The 22,553-nt window shown below is 41.0% G+C and overlaps 2 protein-coding genes across 7 annotated transcripts in view; both read right to left on the bottom strand.

The window, feature by feature from the left end:
• Window positions 1-2,262: 2,262 nt before the first annotated feature.
• Window positions 2,263-13,449, bottom strand: LOC108441398 (lysine-specific demethylase 9). Its single transcript, XM_017720884.2, has 7 exons — window positions 12,644-13,449; window positions 10,470-11,107; window positions 7,914-8,051; window positions 7,492-7,634; window positions 5,716-5,883; window positions 5,467-5,575; window positions 2,263-3,451 (listed from the first exon to the last, which is right to left on the bottom strand). Exons 1-7 carry the CDS (start codon window positions 13,347-13,349, stop codon window positions 2,879-2,881), a joined length of 2,475 nt encoding a protein of 824 aa, XP_017576373.2. The 5' UTR covers window positions 13,350-13,449; the 3' UTR covers window positions 2,263-2,878.
• A 1,855-nt stretch (window positions 13,450-15,304) lies between these two features.
• The window catches only part of magi3a (membrane associated guanylate kinase, WW and PDZ domain containing 3a), a 228,475-nt gene continuing 221,226 nt past the window's right edge, over window positions 15,305-22,553 (bottom strand). For 4 of the 6 annotated variants that reach the window (XM_037541277.1, XM_017720886.2, XM_037541278.1 and 1 more), the window contains 3 exons: window positions 21,467-21,604; window positions 20,767-20,905; window positions 15,305-18,460 (listed from right to left, as the gene is read on the bottom strand). In XM_037541277.1, the coding sequence (XP_037397174.1) occupies window positions 17,487-18,460; window positions 20,767-20,905; window positions 21,467-21,604 (1,251 nt within the window). In that variant the 3' untranslated portion in view covers window positions 15,305-17,486. Of the gene's footprint in view, window positions 18,461-19,732; window positions 19,826-20,766; window positions 20,906-21,466; window positions 21,605-22,553 lie in introns of all 6 variants that reach the window. The other 2 variants (XM_037541279.1, XM_037541280.1) reach the window with 2 other exon arrangements.

The following is a 22,553-nucleotide window of genomic DNA, read 5'->3' as shown; positions in this document are numbered from 1 at the left end:
AAAGCATGCCTTGATTCTCTAGCAGATTTTTCTCCTATAGTACGAAGAACAATCAAAAACCTTAAATAACAATAACAACAACAAAATAAAGGAAAGTAGCTGCCAGTAGTCAGAAGTAACACAGCACACACACTGTGCGTTTATCTATATATGCAATGTAATAATAAAACAATATTAATAAAAGCTTTAAGTGCTTAGAAAGAACCAATCCAGGGGAGGAGAAAGTGGAAAAAGGCAGGTCGACGTTAATATTCCCAAGTTGCCAATTATTCCCAGAAAATGAATCATCATACAAAAGTGATGAACAACAGTTCTCCTCTTGAATTCCTGTGAGACTGTAAGTCCTGAATTGTAACGGTCAATGCCGGGTGAGGATGGAATATAATTAGAAACGTTATTTTAAACTCGCTGCCGTACACACAGTCTGTGATCCCAAAAGAACAGAACTGACTCTGTTCACCTTGTCACTGCACTGAAATGTGTGAAATGCATGGAAATATGATGTGTTGTATTGCACATTGTAGAAGCTGCTTTTTATTAAAACTGCCAACAATATCTTCCTCTTTGTGATGTACAAAATGGCCTCCTTCATTTGTTAGAGTACGTGTGAAATTTTATCCCAGTGAGAGGGCGAAGGAAGGCTCATTACTGATTTACTGAGGTCTAGCCAAATGATGAATGGACATTAATTATTGCTAGACTCTGCGCAGCTCTGCCGTAATCAACGCCTCAGAGTATTTGGAAGAACGACTGCTTGTAGGACACCATGCGTTGAGAGTAAGACTTGCTAAAAAGGCACTCGTTTGATCTAGGAGGAAATCACTGCATCAGAGAAAGACATTAAGGAGTCCTCTTGTGAGTGACCCATGCAGCAAGCCATTAGGATTCATTCTCTTGCTGGTGTGAAGATGAAATACATTCCAATCTCCATGTGGGTGATGCACAAGGTCAGTTTTCAGAAACAGCAGTAATTCGTGGCTACGGTCGACGAAGCCTTTTCCATGTGAATAAATGCCGATGTTGAGACATAACCTCTTTGAGGAGCATGATATCATCATACCAACATGTGCAAATTACATTAGACACACAATATTACTAAAAACAGCACTGACTAATTTGCACTTTGAAGCTACCATCTCAGATAGTACAGTCCTAAAATGCTCATCATTAATTACTAGGGACATTTTAAAATTCAACCACAGAAGAAACAGAGCACCCCAACCCCCACCCCCATTAAACATATACATAAATAATAAACATTTTGAAGCAGGGAGCTAGATTAGAACGGAGCATAGTCAGTCATGATTAACAATACATATTAAACTCTTACTCAGCAAAGACCAACCGTCATTTCCTTCATAAAATACAGCTTCAGAACCTGATCAATGTTTTACGGTTCGCCCGTAGTTGTGTAAAAAGCAAGTCTTCGACAGAATTGCCACATCAAGAACTACGATCAAGGAAAACAGCTTGGAAGAAAAAGTAACGTTGAATCCCAAGCGCTGACAGAAAACAGGAAGAAAATTTCCATTAACCAGAAAGGCAAATGTACTCAGGCAATAGAAAAAGCACAGTTTAAAAAGGCTCGAACATTTAAGTCAGGCAATTGCTCTTTACTCAAAATGACTGAGAATACCAAGGACCAGAATTATGCCTTTAAATGTTTAGCGTGGTTTAGAATTGCACTAAAGATAGCAATTTAATTGGCACACTCTCTCTCAGAAGTCAATCAAATCAATCAAGCAGCTTCCACCTGCCCTTCATCTGCGCTAATGAATTACATCCACAGAACACCCACATTCTGAAAACAGCGGCAGAAACTTCCAAACCAGTTCAGGCCTTTTAATTGGTATTAGAGGTAATGATCCACTGCGTCTGAGAAAAACTCAAGTTCAGAGGAGGCTTAAGTGAATGGAAATGCACTCTTGTAAGTACAATGGTGCATCAGTCTGGTCACACTTCAACTTACTTCTGACCAAAAACACCAACCAGTTGTGGGTTAAGGCTGAGAACTATAACAAATTTAACTAGAGCTTCCAATTACAGATAAAAACCTGGCATCAAAAAGCACGAGTGGCTCCTGGATGAAGGACCCTGAGAAATTCATATCAAATAAGCATATTACTCTACAAATGCATGCCTTCAGCATCAGAGCTATAAACTACCCATTAGAAACTTCTGCTCTGTGCTTGCTGCCGTCAGATCCTAAATTCTGTGTGCACGGCGCAATTAATCTTGAAAGAGATGCATGTTCACAAAGCCTTTCTCTTTGAGAGTAGTTGCTTGTTTATTACTCATTTGGAAAACAGCATGAAAATAATTAGCTTTCTTATCAAGCCAAACAGCACAACACAAAATCAGAACCAATCCTGCTCATTGATGAAAAAAGCAAATCACTTTCAACTGGTATCAGTTCTCTAGCCTAAGCTTAAATATAACTGAAACAGAGCGACCAGGGAAAAAGAACAAGACCATTTTCTTCTTTTCAGACATGATTGCTGTTCTCCACTTGTGACAGGCACTTTTTTTTTTTTTTTGTAAAAACCAATTAGCTGATCCACATGATGCACAGTTAGGGAAACGATACGAAAAGTTCCTCTTCAGAGATCTCCATTTCAGATATAAACAAATATAAAACACTGAGAAATCAGCAAAAATATTATTAAAATTAAATACTTTGGCTGAGAAAAACCTAAAAAGTATTTATGGGGTTATTTCTTAACCAAAACCTTCAAAGGAAAAAAATATATAGTCTTCATAAGTTTACAGGAAGTCCAAATATGCTTTTTTTGACAGTCCAACTTCTTTACTGGAATGTCAGTCAAGTTCATTAAATAAATTTCAGCCCACCTGTGAAAGAAGGGGTTTGGTTGGCAGGTTATTCGGGGAGATCTGTGGGCCTGCAATGGGCGCTGCTATTGAGGGAGGCATCTGGGCCGGGTTCTAGGCAAGCCTGAGGAAGCGCTGGCTCTGGAGAAGTGGTGGCGAGGGAGCAGGAGCCAAGGGTGCGGTCCAAACACACGGGGCTGGGGGGAGCGTGAGCAGACGTGGCTGGCTGAGGAGGAGCCGGTGGAGGAGGGACTGGCGTAGGTTCTCTAGGAGGTGTGGCCGGTCGTTGGAAAGCAGGCTTGTTGGACTTGGTTGCCAAATTTGCTGTTAACTCTTTTTTCTGCAGCCCCGCGGTACAGGATGGAGCTTTGGCCTCGGCTGGAGGAGATTTGGATTTTGGCTCACTGGGCTTGGCCTCTACTTCCTTGCCCTCATCATCAGGTTGGTACTGCTGGAGGCGGATGTGCCAGGCCAGGCTGCACACAGCAGACACAGTCTTGAACTGGTGGATGACATTGCGGGGGATGAAGTAGATGTCGTCATCACACAGCTGTACGCGGACGTAGCGGATGCCCTCTCGCCGCAGCTGGTTCAGTTTGGCATCGTCCACCCACTGGACACACTGCAAGGACAGGAGTGTTACTCGAGTGCAAAATCTACCTTACTCCATTATGACCTACAACTTGTACTTGTCTAGCTACAGCTGAATGTGTGCTGTAAAATACAGTGTAAAATACAGGCCATCTAACACAATCAGTAAAGGGGCATTCTGGTCTAATACCCAGCACTTATTACATTAGCTCTGTAATATTCCACACACCTGTCAGTTTGATGTCATCATCAGTGTTCTCTCACTACAATACCCAGCATGCACTATGTAAATATATCATTCAGTCTCCGGGAATCCTTTCACAGTGATAAAATAGATCCAGTGAATTGCCACTGATGTAAAGGCTAATAAAAACAGACATGACATTTGGCTTCTTAGCTGTTACATTAGCTTTCTGGCTAACAAACAAACAGATACAGATCATGTATTTGCCCCAGAGCAGCTGCAGTTTTTCCAAAAGTTTCTCCCACTTCGAAGAGTCATCAGAAGGGGGTTTCCCTTTTGGAAACCAGAGCATTTCACAAAGCATGGACAGAGTGTTTTTTTTTTCATACAATGAGCATATAAATCGTAGGCTTTGTCCGTACATGGTGGATTATTCAAAGAACAATAGTTAACTAGCACTAGCTACTTCATTCATAAGTAGGTTTCGCAGTATGGTATCAGACTCCGTATCCGTCAGAAGAAAAAAAAAGCTATCAGTGCATCCCTGGATTCATCCATGTTCTCTGATATGCGTGTGATGCACAGAAGGAAAATCACACATGGGTGTGCAAAATTATAGAGAAGGACATGGTGGACAGCGAGGGCGCTGGAAAGCTGCTTAGGCACACTGAGCTAAAGCTAAACTGGGTCATGGATTTTTGAGTCTTATGGCTAGAAATGAAAAATGAAGAAGAAATTTAAATTTAAAAACACAGAACTTTCACTAATGCATCACTATATATTTCAGTCATTTCATTAACTTGTTGGTTTCTGGTTATCATGGCCAGCCCCCCTGGTTTAACATAAACTGGGTTTTTATGTAGGTGTGCTTAATACAATTTTGGGTAATTTTTCCCCTTTAAGTTTCATAGAATTAGCAACTTCCAATCCAGTTCAGTACCTTTAACGAACAATACAGATACACTGCATTAGAAAAAACATAAATTACTCAAACTCAGCAATTTCAGGGAATGGAAATGTATTCTTGCAAGTACAGTGGTGTAATAGTCTGGTTACACTTTTCAACACTATGCCAATAAATGAATGAACGAACAAACAAACACTAAAATAAACACTAACTGCTGAGCACTGTAACAAATTATCCAGAGCTACCAACTCCAGAAAAACAATTAGCACCAAAAAGCACAAATAGCTCCTACATTTTGTACACTGTTCTAATAGGACAGGCATATGAGAAGAATTTGACCTTTTTAGAGGGAATTTTAGAGAGAAAACCCACACACAGCTTGCAAGGAACAACCTGAAGTGACAGCAAATCAAACATGTTTTTCAATCCAAGCAGCAACTATGACAAGCAAATTTTGCTTTGTAGAGGAGATGCTCAGAAAAAGAGAGGAAAAAAAAAACCCCAAAAAACAACAAAAAAAAAAAACCCACCACATACCACTTGTTTTTAAAGTATTGCAAGAAATCTTCAGCATTTTGTAAAAGCATTTTGGAAAAACATTTAAAATTCCCCTTTTCAAAATTGCATACTAAAAAAATAAATAAAATCTGATCCAGACATGCTGTCCTTAGAGGGATACCCTGACCACGGTATGAACTGTCCCTTGGCCCTCTGGTTAACTGCAGGTCAGTGGGTTCTGAAATTCTTAATAAGGCCTTGCTTTGAGTCACAAATCAAGCCAAATGAACAAACCTAACACCCCAGTTTCTTGCTTATCCTATTCAATGGTACACTTTCACTTCCTTCAAACTGCCCTCCACTACAAATGGAGCTGTTTAAGCTAGTACTTCATAATCTGTGAGGGATTCTGATGTTTGTAACCTCAAAAAAGACTAGAGTACTGTACTGTACCCACCTGTGATACAGGAGGCTCGTACAAGTCAAGTTGAAGCCTCTGCACAACGTCAGTGAAGTCCTCGGCATGAAAACAGATCACGTCTTTGGTTATCCTCGGTCGGTCACTCCTGCGTGCCAGATCACAGATAAAAAGCAACATCAAAAGGTCAGTCTGTTTACGGTCAGGAAGCTGTTTGCACACAGCCGTTTAACCATGTCATTACTCTATGAAATGTATCCCAGGAGATGTGTGAATGCTACCACTCACCACTCTCCAAACTGCACTGCCTTCAGGACCCCCACAGCAGCCGTGCTCTGCCAGTCGAAGCTCTGGCCTACATGGTCTGCATGGGCTCTTGTCCTGTCCTCAAACAGAACCTCCCGTGGCTCGCTGGTCCGTGGCAAGTAGTGTAGGTTCTTGATCTCATTCATGGATCTGCAAGCATCATTGGAGGCCCACGTTACATAACTTGTTTACTACTCATAACAGACTATGTTTCTTACCCCATACATTTATAATATATTATGAAGCATAGCTTATAAGTAAAGCTGTTGAAAATGTGCCCAGCTAAACTCTCAAATGAAGCTTATCCGCAATCTAGCAATTGTGTTTACTGCAAATTACATTAGACTGCAATTTACTTTCCAATTTGTTAGTGAACCCTTAATGTGACTGTAGTAGTCCTGCATTATTTTTGCCCAAAAGTATTTCTTTTTTGTATCAGACAAATGCCTCATCCAAGCAAACAAGGTACGCATGATTTTGCAATTGAGCTTTAGACCAATAATCAGCTGTCATTAGTCAACACTAAATAGTCCAACAGTAAGCCTAAAATCAAAAAAGAACAAAACCTATTAAAATGAATGACAAAACAGACTGTATTTTTGGCTCTGAAATCTAACTGGCAGAGTTTTCAGAGCCAGTCTAAAAAATTTGATATACACCCATTAACTGAATTATGTATTAATGCTCAGAGTTATAAAAACGTGTTACTTGTATAAACTGCAGAACAGTGGAAACTGTATTAAACGAACTCTGCACAAGAGGTGGGTTTGTTTATATTGAGGAGCTGACAACTATATGATATGACTGCATTCTAAAAAAATAAACAAATGCCATGATCATGTCCACCATGTCATTTTCTATGTTTGCACACAGATGTGTAATTTCTTCACACTGCTATGGACTACAGCTTCTTTTTGGAGAGCACAGATAAACCAGCCATCTGCATCATCACTTGTGAATGTTTGCTTTTGTTGTGGTACATCATTTTGGTACCATCATTTGCTTCAAAATGTTCTTGTGAACAGTATTATTATTAGCTGTACGCTTCATTTCTAGTAGGGCTATTGGTGGATTAAACTGTCTGTTAAAAACGTTCCTCAGCTTCAAAGAAAATATGAACGGTTGTTTATTAAAAATGAACCAAAACCCATGTTTTTTTTTTTTAAACCACTAGCACTGGTCAAACATTTAATTAACTGGTGGTTGGTGTAGCGTAGTGGGTAACACCTCTGCCTTCTACACTGCAGGCTGGGGTTTAATCCCCACCTGGGTAACCACCCTACACTATACCAATAAGAGTCCTTGGGCAAGACTCCTAAACACCTTGGCCTGGCTATATAAAATCATTGAAAATTGTAAGTCGCTCTGGATAAGAGCGTCTGCCATATGCCATAAATGTAAATGTAATTAAATCTCCAGTCAGGACACAAAACATTCAGTTAATGGCTGTACATCACACTCAAATATCAACGGCCAAAGTCATGATAAACTTGATACACAATACAGGTCTACTTAAAAGGCCTTTAAAACAAGGCATTTGCACCACTGTTCACTTTGGTGTTGAACTGTACTGTAATGCATCAAAATCAAATGTTCACTGAACAAGGTGTGTTAGAGCAAGGAAAACATTAGACCCGTCTTACACAGTGATCCTGCAGGAATGGAACTGCCTATTCCCGTCATGAACCCATAAGCCAAGTGTCACTAAACATTTACCAGAATATATAAGAACAGCACGGAGGTTATAAAGATGCTTACCTGCGCCTTTTAAACGGAGACTTCGGCATGTCAGCTGTGGGAACCATCTGCTCTCCTGGTCTCACCCACATGATAGGCCCGTCGTCACTTTGAGAACGACAGTCCAACTTCAGGCTGGACAGACTGCCCCACGGCAAGGTCATCTGCACAGACACACAGCTCAATAATTACAGCCTTCTGGCACTAATTCTGTCCAAACACAGATGCAAACCCTGCACAGCCAGGACATTAAACCAAGCGAGGCAATCTCAAGTGCGCAGCCAACAGAATGACACCGCGCTATACTAACAGATGTCCTTAAACAAAGTGAGATTTCAGTGAATTATTTTAACATGCACTAGTGAAGAGAGGAAAAATTGAACCATGAAAGTCATGAATTATCTGTCCTTGTGTTGTACATTGGCAGAGGAATGTTTGCTAACCTTGAGGAATGGCGATTCTTCCAGCATGTCCAGGAACTCAGGGAAATAATCACCCACTTCCTCGTCCACAGCCCCCACCAGGCTGATCTGTCTCATGGGGCCGGCCCTGTACGTCCCCGAGCAGTATGTTCGGCTCACCTGCAACCACATGTTCTTTTAAAACCCAGCCACAGCTCGAATGTAAGTTTGATACAGAGGTGAACAATATGCCAAAATAATCAAGAGGTCTTTACGATACATAATACGCATCAAGATATTCTGACACAAACACACAATGCACTAGTGGTGCCAAATTTAAAAACTCTAATATAATGACTGTTATTCGTACTGTACTGAAATAATCCAACTAAACAGGACTACTTATGCTATTTTTAAATGAAACACTCCAGTCCAGGGACAATATCCACAATATGCTCAGAAAAGCTGTTCATCTTGATAACAGTAACATATCGCCATACTGCCCACTTCTAGTTCAATGTTACGTTAATGTTATGCATATAACCCAAATAAAGAACAGAAATTCTTAAGATTTTCCAAGAAAGATGTTATCAAAAAGATTACATTTTGCCCACCTCTGCACTGTACAGCCAAGCCTTCATTAACAACAACCTGGACTATTTTTACTTAGAGGTTGTAAATGTTTTCCATGGGTGGCATAATTACGAGACACAGGAGTTGGTTGAAATAATTTTGTGTTGGTTGTCTTCTATAAGCACCCTCAAGTGCTTTTCACAGTAGTGAATGCACTTAAAATCTAGTCAGCTTCTCTGTTCGAAAGAGCATTCAGAATCAAATGTCAATATCAGCTCACTGCCTACTATGTAAGTGTTACAACAGGTCTGTTAATGCATGTTTGTTTAGCCAAGGGGAGCTCTCCGAAACATCATGGAGGAAAAGCCTCGCCATTTGGCCTCCAGACAGCGAATATAGCATACAGCACTAGGCACTTCTGCAGATGGTTAATGCACTTTGGACGGTGCCACATACTTGATGCCAGACTTAAGTAAGCAATAAAAGCCTCCGCCGTGTTGTTCCTCTGGTGGTTAGCAGGGTAAGAATGGTGCACTTGACAGATGCACAACCTCCGCCGGGCTGCTATTCATGACTTTTAAGCTGGCATGCTGCCGGAGGAAGAACTTTCATTGAAATGCATGCTTGCTTTTAGCTACTCAATGACCCATTTTTACCAAAGGGTTTCAAATACATGCACAAATACATAATAAAGGTTTCTAGACTCTACATGTCAAGTGTTTCAGCTACCTCATTTTTCATGTATTTTCTGGGCTGCATGCATTGTATGTAGGCCAAGACTTCAACAGCTGAGAAGCTTTAGCTTGGCATCTCCACAGAAGAAGGAAAACAATCTTAATTATTACTGTGAGTTAATGTGAAGAAATGTTATTCTAAGTCATTTTGGACCTCTGTCTGTGTGTTCATCATGAAATTGTGAGACTAAATTTTATCTGATACTGTCAAATTGTCCCCAAAAATGGCAAAAATGTAGATATGGTTTTGTTCTGACAGCAACATTTTGCAAATATCTCGCAATATCCATATCTGATGTTACTTAAGTCAGCATTTATGAAGTTAATGAACCCGCACGTCCTGGTTCTATGAGCCTGACAAGCTTGTTTTGATCAAATTGTTCTTTTTCTATTCCAAAGGGAATCTTACAGTGAATATGAACTAGCAGGGCAATAGCAATGCTCCTACAAAGCTGCAGGGAAACTAAATCTGAGCTTTCTATCTAATTAGGTTAATCTTGTTTCTCTGAGCATAAAATACAGATGTTCAAAGTATATCTTATGGATATCTTCACAATGGCTAATACATGTCTGCAGTATTTCACCAGTATTCTCTCCTTTCAATGTAAACCTGGATGGTCCTAACAGCGCGTCACATTTCCATAAGCATTTCTCTTACCAACCACAAGGCTGGCATCTCTCGCCCCAGCCAAACAAAAGTTTCAGAGTCAGAGGAACTTCGTGAGTTAAAGCTAACCCAACAAAACCTAAACTAGCAAGTTAAACCAAATGTCTGTTCCTGCCCGTCATCTGTTCATTTGTTTATCCATACAGGAAAATTGTTTGATCGTCCGTTCTTTCATTCACGTTACTTAGTCTACCTGTTTGTTTGTCTGTTAGTCCGTGACTTTTTTCATCCAGTTTACCGTCACATAAAAATCGGATAATGATTTTAGCTCTGTATGAGTAGAAAGCTGTCAGTCAAGCTGCTAACTAGCCATGCTCACAGAGTTCTCAGATAGGCCTAATCAGCATTATTATTTTATTATTATTATTAGTAGTAGTATTTAAGCCATGTTGTCATATTTATATCTTATATTTCTCACTCAAGCTTTGCTAGATGTTTAATATAACACTCAAGTTTAGTATCATACAAATATTTTTATATTTTACTCTGTTCCCTGAGATTTTAAGGAATTATATAACCATTATATAATTTTATCTAGTAATATAACTAAAACTAACATCAGTACTGTTTTGTGACATCAATATCAGCATACCACTATTGACAACGCATCACCCAGCACCTTACCTGGGAGTGAAAGTTAGCGATGGTAGTAGTCTCAATGTCCTTCTTGCCTAGGATTTCCATTTTGACTGGTGTGTTGGGAAAGTTGAAGGCAAAATAGTCCAGGAAATCCGGCAGGTAGGCAGCAGCACCATGTATCACAGATAGCGCATAGCGCGCTGCTCCCTTAGATGTTTCGCTGAAGGCCAACTCGAGGAACTCCCGGGCGAACCTCTCAGTGTCTCCAGGGCGCAGAAAAGAGATCTCGTCGGCATAAGCGTGCAGCACCGACGCCCCTCCGTTGGGCTGCCTCTCCTCATGTATGAGCCTGCTAAAGCAAGAGCCCGTCTGCAGGCATGAGCTACGAATAAAATGGTCTTGGTGCGAGAGAAAAGGCGTCTGCACCCCTTTGGGGGTGCGATACTCTTCCAGGCCAGGGCTCGTCTGACAGAGCTTCTCATCTTTGATGTAAGAAAGTATAGCCGGCTCGTCTGACGAGGTGGGGTAGTCTCCTGTCAACCCAGCACACATGGTCTGCACCTCCTTGTTGTACATCCGCAATCGCTTGCCACGCTCATCTTCCCGATGTCTCTTCTTTTTCTTCTTCTTTTTAAGCAGGTACTCCTCCAGGGTCTGAGTTTTTCCGTTCTCATTGTGGCTCTCTGAAAGGGGCACAAGACAGTTAAATTGGTATTAAAGGTAAAATCAAGATGTCAAACATAACACCTACTTAAACGTATCAAGACTTAACTTTTATCCAACACACCTGTCTCCTACCACTTTGCTAGAAACACCAGCCTTGTTGGTGCTCGTGGTTGATGTACAGTTAGAGGCTGCTGCTCGCTTCTAATAAAGAGGATGATGTGTCTTATTTCTGCACTTTTAAGACATGTGAAGGGTTTTTACTTCATGGTTTCTTGTGAAATAAGAGCATTATTAGTCCCTTCAGCTAGAGCCCAGGACAAAGAAATGGAAAACATATCTGTGACCACCAACTCAGGTCTAATCTGGGCAACAGTATCTGAGTACTTCACAGAAACAACTGAAGTGAACAGGTACTGAACTGAACTGAGGAGGTACACAAACATGTAGCTTATAAACTCACATCAGACATTAATAAACCATAAAATAAAAACAAACTAACCTGACTTTACTGCTTTTAAGTAGATTTTAGTAACATTTAAAAACTGCATTTAATTTTCAGGATAAATATGTAGGTTAATAATAATCTAAAACATCTATAGTTTACAACATTGAAGTTACCTTCATTAACACAACACACTGCCAACCACCAAGGTCTATTTTTTATGCTTGCTACGTAACCTTTTGTTGTTGTGTTCCTGAGTTTATATACAGACATTCAACAGTTAAAAGTAACACAAAGTCTTTTTTTAATTAAAAATAGCAAAAAAATCATAAATATATAAGGTTGTCGATATGTGGATGTACCCGTAAACAATAATACCAAATATTTGGCATATGTGCACATATGAACCATAAGCGAACCATCCACATATGACCTGAGTTACACCCTAGTACTGTTATAATTGCTGCTATTTTATCTGGTTTTAAACGCTCAATTATTAAAATATGTTAAATATTTCTCATTCATTTCACTTTTTTTGGCAAGTATGTCCCATATTTGAAAATGGCCAAATAGGTTGGCATGCATGTCACACATGTGACAAATATAAACTAGAGATAAGTGAAAAATACATGGATGCTAAAAACATGGCATATATTTCAAATCCATATCTGGCCACATGGACTCCTCTGGGTACCGCGCTCATAAAAATTATGGTAAAGTACCAACAAAAAAAGGGGGAAAAAAACAAAACAAAACTCTTTTAAAGGAAAATAACCGATGTAACTTCGTGGATTTCGCTAAAGAGCTGCTGAATTACACGGACACACTTCCATCTGCAGCCTGACGGACAGACACGCAACTCTGCCCTCGGTTTGAGGCGGTCAGGTGAAAATGACCCCGCTGCTCTGAGACGGACACCAAAAGCCAACAACACGGACAACAACACGGAGCTCGGTTCGGTCCGCTCGTCACGTCCACTAACGGCTCGGCGCGTGTTAGCAGCGCAGGCTAACGCGCCGAGCAGTTGCTCCTCAACTGGCTGCTTTTCTTGCTACCAGACAGAAGTTAAACCGCTGGCTCGGTTAAGCCGCTTCCCTGCTGACTGCCTTACCTTTCTTTTTCTTGTTTTCCGGGACTTTCACGTTCGCCTCCGCGTTTTCCTTCTTCGCCTTTATTTTCGCGTCCTTCTCGCTGCGTTTCTCTTTGCGCTCGCGCGGCTCGGCCTTGGCGACCGTGAGCGGAGTGAAGGTGAAGAGCGGGGCGGGCTGCAGCAGAGCGGACACGGCCGCCTTCGGAGGAACTCGGGACGCTGGAGGAGTCTTCCGCGGCGGCCATGGGACAGCAGCGGCAGCGGCTGCTTTCTTGGGGCCGTGGTGGTTCTCGCCCGACGTGGTCCGTGACTGCGCGAGCGGACGCTCTTTGGTGCCGAAGTGGCGCGGCTGAGAGTTCGGCGGCTGCGGCGGCGGCTGTGGTGGTGGTGGATGCTGCTGCTGCTGCTGCTGCTGCTGCTGAGGTAAAGCTGCCCGTTGTTCAGCGTGTTGTTGTTGATGGTGGTGTCGGTGGTGCTGCTGGTTATGTTGGTGATGCAGCTTCACTCTCTTCGCCTCCTTCTCCGCTCTCTCCTGCTTGTCGCCGCACGGCGAGCGCTCCCGCTTCTTCTTCTTCTTCTTCTCCCTGGCCGCCGCCTTGTCTCCACCGTCCCTGCTCTTCTCTTCCACTTTTCCTCCACATTTGACGCGCGCCAGGTCGACCTGCGCAGCCATTTTGCTCGGGGGGGGAGAAAAATTTAAAAAGCCTTCGCAAAGTGAAGCGCGCATGTCATTCGGGGGCTCGTGGCGCTTGGGATGTGTAGTCCGTGAGTCGCGCGCGCCCTATCACAGGCCACCACTTTGTAGTTTTTGTTCTTGCCTGCAGTTGCACGCATGCGCGGACCGTGGTGTCTTGTGGGAGATGGTGTTTTCGCGGACCTTCGCCGTTCGGACGGCTGCGTGCGCCGCTGCACGCGCCGTGTCCAGGAGCTGACATCACCGTGTAACTCAATAGGCGGGGCGGGGCTTTTTCTGCAGGCGAGACGGCGCTGCGTGCAGAAGACAGGCCTGCCAGTGGAGGCGAGATCACAGCGCAGGGCTCTGAGAAATAAAGCGAAACACCTGCTGAGCTCTCAAACTGAAACCAGGACAATGATGTCGTCTACTAGGACTGATAAATATACGAACAGTAAAAGTACGAGGACATTACAAAAACAAAATTTAATTCTGTATTTATTTATTTATATATATATGTGTGTGTGTGTGTGTGTGTGTGTGTATGTGTGTGTGTGTATATATATATATATATATATATATATATATATATATATATATGGTTTACAGTGGAGGACGTTATTGTTTCATTGTTATTGATGTTGTTGTTCCTTTAGTGTAAAGTCAGTGCACATATTATTTGTGTTATTCTGTGTTGGGCTGTTGGGGCACTCACTGTGATTTTGTGCTAATCACACACAAATTATGTGAAAGTGAAGGTGTGTGGCTAGAAATGATCTGCCTGCTCTGCCTGGATGTTTTTCACGTGCATCTTCATGAGCCAGTTCATCTGTGCATGGCGCTAAGCAAAAGTGCTATAGGTGCTCATGTCCCTGCCAGGAGAGAAGCATGACAACGTAGCAATGTTGACCACAGCTTTTCAGCGGCGGTTCAGGCATCAGCAGAGCTGTCAGTCAGGAGGCTGCTCCTGGACAGATGGAGGCAAGAGTTAGAGGGTACTGGTGGTGGAGTTGAGCATGATGGTTCATCAGGGATATCCAGCTATCGAGATGGTTGTGCAGCACGAGCTTATGCTGGAGCATTTCCTGAAAGGGTTCCAGGAGGGACTGAAGCCACAGGAGTGGCTCACCAAATCGACTGGCTTTTGTCACTGAGTATTTCACCTTGTATTGTATAAGATATAATTGAATAAAACAGCAGCAATAATTAATATAAGTGATTAGAAACTTTTGAAAGGTCGTAAACAAACTAAAACTATGTGGACACATAACCATCACACTTGTACAAGTTTGTTGGACATCCCATTCCAAACGCAGGGGCATTAACGTGGAAACATCCTCCTTCTTTGCAACAGTAACAGTCTCTTCTGCAAAGACCTTCCACAAGATTTCGGAGTGTGTCTGTGGGAATTTGTGCCATTGAGTTGGAAGAGCATTTGTGAGGTCAGGCACTGATGTTGGAGGAGAAGGCCTGACTGGCAGTTGTGGTTCCAGTTCTTCCCAAAGGTGTTTATTGGGGTTGATGTCAGGACCACTGGAGTTCCTCCACACCAAACTTGTGGATCTTCCTTAATGGATCTCTGCCAAATCTAATTCGTCCATCAACCTGCCAGATAGTGAATTTCACAAACTGACCTGCGGCAAAGGTGGCATCCCATGACAGGCCATATTTAAAGTCTCTGAGCTCTTCGGTCAGACATTCTACTGCCCATGTTTGTCTGTGGAGACTGCATGGCTGTGCTTTTTTAATACATTTGTTAGCAATGGCTAAACACCTGAACTCAGTAATTAGGACCGTCCTGTACCAAACTGTGGCCAAACTGTACCAAAACCAACACACCACACAACAAAAATGAATTCTCAGTAAAACTTTATTTATCAGTGCATGAACAGAATGTCATGACCAGATTAAGTTCTTTCACCACTCTATATATATTTATATATATACTCATCTTTTTAATTACTTAAAAAAATAATGGAGCGATTTACAGATTTTTTTCTGAGTGAAGGCAAGTATTTATACAGGTGCTGTACATTTTATAAACATTTACAACTACCACAATGTAGAGATCCAAAAGCTTTTTTTTTGTGTGTGTTTTTTTGTTGTTGTTTTTTTTAGATAAAGCAAAGCAAGGCCACGGTTTCATACACATGAGATATGAGATGCACAAGGGAAACAAACCACAAGAAGTCGTCCAGTCTTATTTTCAGTTAGTTCATTTGAGCAGTCCCTAAAGGCTTCACATTGTTAATCAGGACTAAACAGACACCAGTTATCAAATATTACATGGTGGTGTACATACATTTTTATTGCAAACCAACCAACGAATTGGAAGCTGAACCATTTGGTTATAAGTCACAAAAATTAGTCAAGCTCAACAGGCTTAAAACTGTTTCATGACTAGGTGTAATGGAGAGGATCGGAGGAAAAAATCCAAACATGAAGTCGAGGACTGATGAACTCATTAAACTCATGAAGTATCAAAGCTGCCACTTGTTCATATCCCCTTCTCGAAAACAGGAAAAAAATAAGTGCATATAATCACATATATATTGAGAATCACAATGGTATTTAAACGTATGGAAAAAAAAAAACAAACATTTTTGTACATTTTGATATGTTTTTGATAACAGCCGATCATATGTACAGGGTAGTTTCACACACAAATATATGGGGATGCTGCCACATAGTCAAATGAGCTACATTTGATGAGCTACATGAGCTTAGGTTAGAATGTTTTCTTACATCACATTTGTCTCATATAGAGACAAAGTCTTCTTGTTTTAAACCCACCTATTTTAAAACAATGATATCAGGTTAGTGATGTGTTACAAAAAGTTAATTGATATAAGTATTATGAAAAATAAAAAGAAACAGGGCAAAAAAATATATATATGTTGTATGTATTTCATTGTATGAAAAAATATGATTTACTAATACTATTTTAACTTCATTTCATTTTAATGATGACCAAGAACTTAGTCAAATGCTTAATCCCAAGGTACGTAGCTTGCTGTACGACAAAGTATAATAGTAAAAGCTGCAGCAATATGAAAAATACATTCCCTTAACCGTGTAGTGCACAAAGTCAGCAATTCTAAAGCAGCAAACAACTGTACTGGAAGGAAGAAGCAAGCTGTTTAGAATCTGAGTTGGAGCACAATGTTTATATATATGTATATATATGATTGCAAAAAGCTATATATTTTGACCTTTTTATCTCAATAAATTACATAGACTTCTTCATAAACACACATGTAGTAAACAATATACTTAACCACAAGTGTCTGGTCATTTAAACATGGATGCACATTGATCTTTGAAAATGATTTAAAATACATTGCAAAGCTTGTAACTAATATTCAACCTAAATATCAAGAGCTATTTTCCCAGTCAAAGATTAAGCATAAGCTTGGCCTTAACTGCAATACCAATGATAAGTGGTCACTGAAAATCTTCAGTCTAGGCTTAGGCTTAATCTTGGTTTGGGAACTCTGCCCTATGTGTGCACAGTCTGGTCACCTGCCTGGATTGCATCTCAAAGTACAGTTCAGTCAAGCATTATTAATGTGCCTAACAATAAAGGAAAGGTAGTGATGCTAATATTCGCCTTTGTTCATGTTTAATCATCTCAACACTGGTTGTGCTTTCCTTGCAAGGACAATTTAAATTGCAAGAAGGCTCTTTCAGAATGCAAGGACATCTGGCGAATCAAGCTTAGTGAAAAAGTCCAAGGTAACTGACTGTGCACACTTTTCTGAATCTTTGCAGGAGTCTGAAATAAGAGCAAAGCCAAACTAAAGACACACATTCCTTCACGTTTCCGGAAAACAGAGCATTCAATCTTCACACCTCACAGGGTTTCACAGGACAGGAGCACTGGGATTTGTGTCAACTCTTTCTACCAGGAGTCTCCGATTGGCACAATACAAGTCTGACGAGTCTTACTGTAGATGCAACGAATGCACCGACATAGACATGAGGACATCTGAACACATAATTGAGAACACTGAATATCATGAATGCATCGTCTCAAAGTCAGCAAAGATAACAATATGGTGTAAAAGTCATGTAAAAAATATGCATCCAATACACAGTGATTCAGAGAAACCATCCTTTGACCGCAGTCGGCTCATGTCCCAGCAATTCTGATGAAAAGGAACTCCATTTCTACACTGAGCACCGGCTCCATCAGATCCCCTCCACCTGAGAATGAATCTTAGCTGAACTAGGGACCTTCCATGGCCCTGGAGTTATGGGGGCTTTCTTGGTGCTGGGGTTTCCATTCCAGGAAGTCTCCGGTGGGACACTGCTAGATCCCCTTGTCTCCCTCTTGCTCTCTTCGGATGTTACCCCTTTGTGCCTGCCCTCTTTCGCCTCCCGTTCTTTTAGCTCTCTGTCTTTCTCTCTGTGACCCTTGCGGTTTAGAGTACTGGCCTGAGGCTCTGGTACTGCCCTCTCTTTGTGGATCTGAGAATGAGACTTCTGAGGTGCCAGATCACTCTCAGTGCCCTTCTCCCTACGACGTCGTTCATTAGCCGCCTTCGTGTTCTCATGCCTGATCTCTCCAGTTTCTTTGTCCTGTGGGAGGTCAGTGTCTTCTTCATGTCTCCTTTCTTGAGCCCCTCCAGAGCCAGGATTGTGCCTCTGTGGTTCCTCCTGTCCCCTAGACAACTGCCTGGCTCCAGTCTCCTGGTCCTTTTTAGGGTGCTTTCTGGGACTTGTTGAGCGCCCGTCCCTCTCCCTTTGTCCCTGGGCTTTTCTGTCCACATACATATCCAGACTCTGCGTGCTGGCATGGCCATTCTTGCTCTCCATAGTACCAGAGAATTTCTTCTCTGATTTCTTAGGGCTACGTGATCGCTCTCTCCGCTCCATGCGAGAAGTATCTACCCTCTGGGGACCAGCAGGATTGTCACTTTGAGACACACTGGAGTCACTTTTCCTAGGTTGGGATCTGAGATCTTTGGGATAGTGATGTTGCCCATGGGAGGAAGTGGACGCTGGGACGAGGAGTTCTTCTGGGGCCATGATCCAGGAAGCAGAGTGGGTGCCCTCAGAAGGCGAGAGAGAGGGGGAGGACAAAGATGCTGGTATTGATGACTCATCAGGTGCAGGGTATCTTGAGAAGTTTGCAAATGGACCCGTCATCATCTCCTTAACATCTGAAATGAATAGTGACCATTATGGTTAAAAACGTTTCTTTGGAATTACTAGAATTATCATACAAAAAGGACAGTTATGTACAGTTGGATGCTTCATGGGGAACACTTGGTAAAATTTTTTGTTCTGTTCCTGCTCTGAACAAACCTGAGTCTGATGCCTTACACTGGAACTGGAATAGAACAAAAATGTGGACTGCCCAGAAAATCTCCAAAGACTTGTTTAGGAATCTTTGTACTCATGCAAAAACACAAGTTTTCTCTTTTGAAAACTACTGCTTAAACTACTTAAATCTTCAGAGATTTCCCAACTTAAAATTTACTCCGTTCTAAAGACACAAACTACACACACTCTGTTCACTCTCTGAGGCTTTTGGCCTCAAGCAACTGAGATATGTATCTGTGCTGGAGCGAGAAAATGAACATCTTAGAACGACACTGATGTTTCTGTTTTCCCTTGGGACTGATAAGGGTGCAGACAGAGGTGACGGTGCAAAGATGTCAAAGTGAACCAGAGAGCAAAACGAACTTGGTGGCACAGAAATAGTCTTCCTTTTTTGAGAGATAACAGCATGCATTCTTTTTATAGTCGGTACCTATGCCTAAAAAGCAAAATTATCCAAAAATATCAGGTCACATAATTATCTTCAGGAATCCCTGCCTTGCAGCAATCATATATTAATGTACTGTAGCAAAACATCACTTAGTCGCTGCAATTTGCCGTGAAATGGTGTCGGCCATTATTGTTATCTCCTTTAATGAATCATCATGCAATTTAATTAATCAAGGAACTGTTTATTGTTTGATATACAAGCTCTGTTTGATGTCAACTATGTTAATAAGCAATAAGAAAGTATTACTGCAGCAGTTGCTGGAAATTATGGCACTATTTATTGTGCTAAGATATATAATGTGTTATTTAAGCATATCATGGGTATCATTTATACTTAAACACCAACTGAATGTTTCATTACAAAGAGAACACAATCCTGCTTAACTGAATTTACTGCAGTGCAGTATGTGAAACTGAATTAAAATCATTGTATTTATAGTTTTGATATCATCTAAGAAAGACTAAATATTGTTTAGTGAGAAAAAAAAATCTTGCAATATCTTGATATGTTTTTGCCAAATCACATTTCTCTGTAACTTTAACAGTAAAAGGTCCGTTTCTGATTATGGTAAAGGGGTAAAGAGGCATGAAAAGCAAAGAGCAACAGTTTTGAGGAAAAAAAAGAGAGAAGTGAAGCTTAGAGGAGGAAGAGCAAAGTTTACCAAGGCTATTAAGGACAGACCAAGAAAAGCAGAGTAGTCTTTAGTGATGCTCTGGTTTCATGTAGAAGCACAAGGTGGAAGAAGAGTTCAGACCTAAAGAGGAAAGAGAAAGGAGCCAAGACCAGAGACAAGAGTGAGAAAGACAGGGACAGAAAGTAAGAGGGTGACAGATTGAGAAAGGTGATTGCATGAAAATAGAAGCGTCACAACACTGCTGTCAAGTCTCTACACACACAAAGCACTCGGAGGAATAAGACTGGAGTGCATTAAAAGAAAAAAACAATGTTTGAATTGTGTGTGTATAGAGAGTTGAGGGGAGGCAGCGTCTGAAATGAATCAATTTTGTGACCAGCAAGTACACTCCAATTGCACAGACAGAAAAATACATTGGTGGGTTCAACATTTCACCAGTGTATTTTTGTCAGACTGTATTGTATTATTGGGATGTGATTGGGCAATGTGCCTTTTGAGGGCACAACTAACAATTTTGAGCAGCAAATCGACAAGATTGTGGGCACTGATGGTCAATATGGACTTTAGAAACCACAGCCAACTACAGAACAACCAGTCATAGTTAATGAAAAATGAGCCCACTTATAGTAGAAGAGCCTGTTTCTTCATAACTGTTGCTAAAAAAAAAGAGATTTATTAAAACTGTGATGAGCTTCCTGAGCAGGTTAGCCTTTAAGAACATCACCAATATATGACTAGTATGAACAGTCTTTCTTCAAGGTGAATATCATCTCACCATTCACTTGTACTTCCACTTACTGACCACATCATGAGTCCCACCAATCTTACAGCTCTCTACATAGGTTTACCATTATATACTGACCATTGATGAACGGCACAAAACATACATCAACAACTCTAATTGTACACGAGTATGGTGGACCTACAAGCTTGGTGCATCTAATACAATGGCCAGTGAGTGCATGTAGCATCATTTCCTATGCTTTGTGATCAAGAACAACTCAATAATAACTGTAGTCAAGTATCTGGTAACTGACAGGCTACTGACTAAAGGAACTCACTGTGGTCAGGTATCTGGCCCTGGCCGGGCCGCAGCAGAAGCAAGACCTTGGTGCCTCCAGCTTGGATCAGCTCAATGGCCCGCGTGTGTGTGATGCCCTGGGTGGGCTCGCCATTGATCTCCACTATTTGATCTCCCACCTGGCAGGACAATCAAACTGTTATAAGTCTTTCTATAATAATGAGTGCTCATATACACCCTATCATACTCAAAGGGCCATCCTGCTTAATCACAGGCATTCTGCCTCCTACAATAACAACTCATCCGAGATACAGAGGTTTATCAGCACACAATTGTAGTGCACAGAAGTTAGAACTGTGTTTAACCTGCTAAGCACTACTATCGACTAAGGATGGGCCTTTTAATGAGGTTTTAATGATACAGAGGCATAAAACTTGATCAGAATCAAGATTCTCTTCTTTAAAATAAAAGTCACAGTCTTATGATTTTTGGTGTTATAATGTGATGGTTTAATAAAAAGTGGAATACCATTTTTAACATTTTCAGTATATTTTAACAACATTTAACAATGCTGCAATAATAGTGAAAACCATGATGTCACTGATTTCAAAACAGGACATTTCTCTTTATTCTATACTGCTACATTATATTCTCATTATACTCTATATTTCACAACTATATTACTGTTATACTACTATTACTATGCCAAACGACTATACTGGGGCTGGCTTCTAACTCACGTGTATCCTGCCATCCTTCAGTGCCGGTCCGTCCTCAGCCAGCCTCAGGATGAACAGACCCATGTTGTACTCTTTTCCTCCCCTCAAACTGAAGCCAAACCCTCGTGGGCCTCTCTCTAACTCCACCAGAAAACAGCCCTGCCACAGGCATAAAGACACATGGTCAGACAGACAAAGACACAATCATTTCCCTAACCACCAGTACAAGTACAATCAAAAAGAATGTCTTTCTAGGAAGATGTTCTTTAGAAAATAACAATCAAATTCTCAGTATTTTATTGTTTTAAGACCTTAAATGATCAGTGAGTTTATCCATCCAATATTGTCAATTTTTTCCCCAAATAAATGACAAAAATAATACCACAGTTGTATGTACAGGTTTGGTCAAATTATGTTTTGTTGGTTTTCTAAGTGAAAACAAGTTAACAGAGAAAATACCTCTACACATAACACACTTCTGCATGTATTACTGCATAATTATTGTTTATTTGCTGAAAACATAAAACTGTGCAGACGTTATGGCACATTTGGTATTTTATGTTTTATTTTTTTCCAGTGTTGAAAGAAATTGTACACTAAAGCTAACAAACAAATGCCATATTTGTATTCTCTGTATTGTTAGTTTTACTTAGAAAAAACATCAAAACATAATTTTTGTAAATAAAATGCTTTAACAGGTTTACACTGATCAATTTTATTGGATGTGCTGGATCTAACATAACAAGCCAAAGTATGTACAAATAGTAAAACATTCAAGCTTAAGTAAGTAATTACTGCTCAAATCTGCTTCTCCTTGAAAAGCAAAGGCAAATAACCGGAACACATTATCTGCATTTACTGTCACACAGCTGTCAAAGTTAGAGAACACCATGTCCAATGTAAAATGGTAGACTGAATCTTGGCCCCGTGTCAAGCAGATGGGTGCAGGCAGCGAGACTTTCTGAGTCTCACCTGAACCCGCCTGAGGTGAGCACTGTTCCCTCAGTTCACTGCTTTACAATTCAGTGCTACTATATCAAAGGATGACAGCTAAAGATAGCTCATTATAGGAACAGGCACAAGAACTATCATTTTCCCTTTACTAAAT

The sequence above is a fragment of the Pygocentrus nattereri genome, chromosome 9 (genome assembly GCF_015220715.1).
Source record: "Pygocentrus nattereri isolate fPygNat1 chromosome 9, fPygNat1.pri, whole genome shotgun sequence".
NCBI classification, from domain to species: Eukaryota; Metazoa; Chordata; class Actinopteri; order Characiformes; family Serrasalmidae; genus Pygocentrus; species Pygocentrus nattereri.
The sequence above is the reverse complement of the archived record's forward strand: the minus strand, read 5'-3'. Positions and strand labels throughout refer to the sequence as shown.

Bases quoted from the DNA above. Each gene is read 5' to 3' on its own strand.
- LOC108441398 (XM_017720884.2), bottom strand. From the start codon at position 13,349: ATGCGCGCTTCACTTTGCGAAGGCTTTTTAAATTTTTCTCCCCCCCCG. The intron at 7,635-7,913 runs GTTAGCAAACAT...GTGTCTGTGCAG, and splicing joins AAGAATCGCCATTCCTCAAG to ATGACCTTGCCGTGGGGCAG. The intron at 3,452-5,466 runs GTGGGTACAGTA...CTGTCCTTGCAG, and splicing joins ACGAGCCTCCTGTATCACAG to TGTGTCCAGTGGGTGGACGA.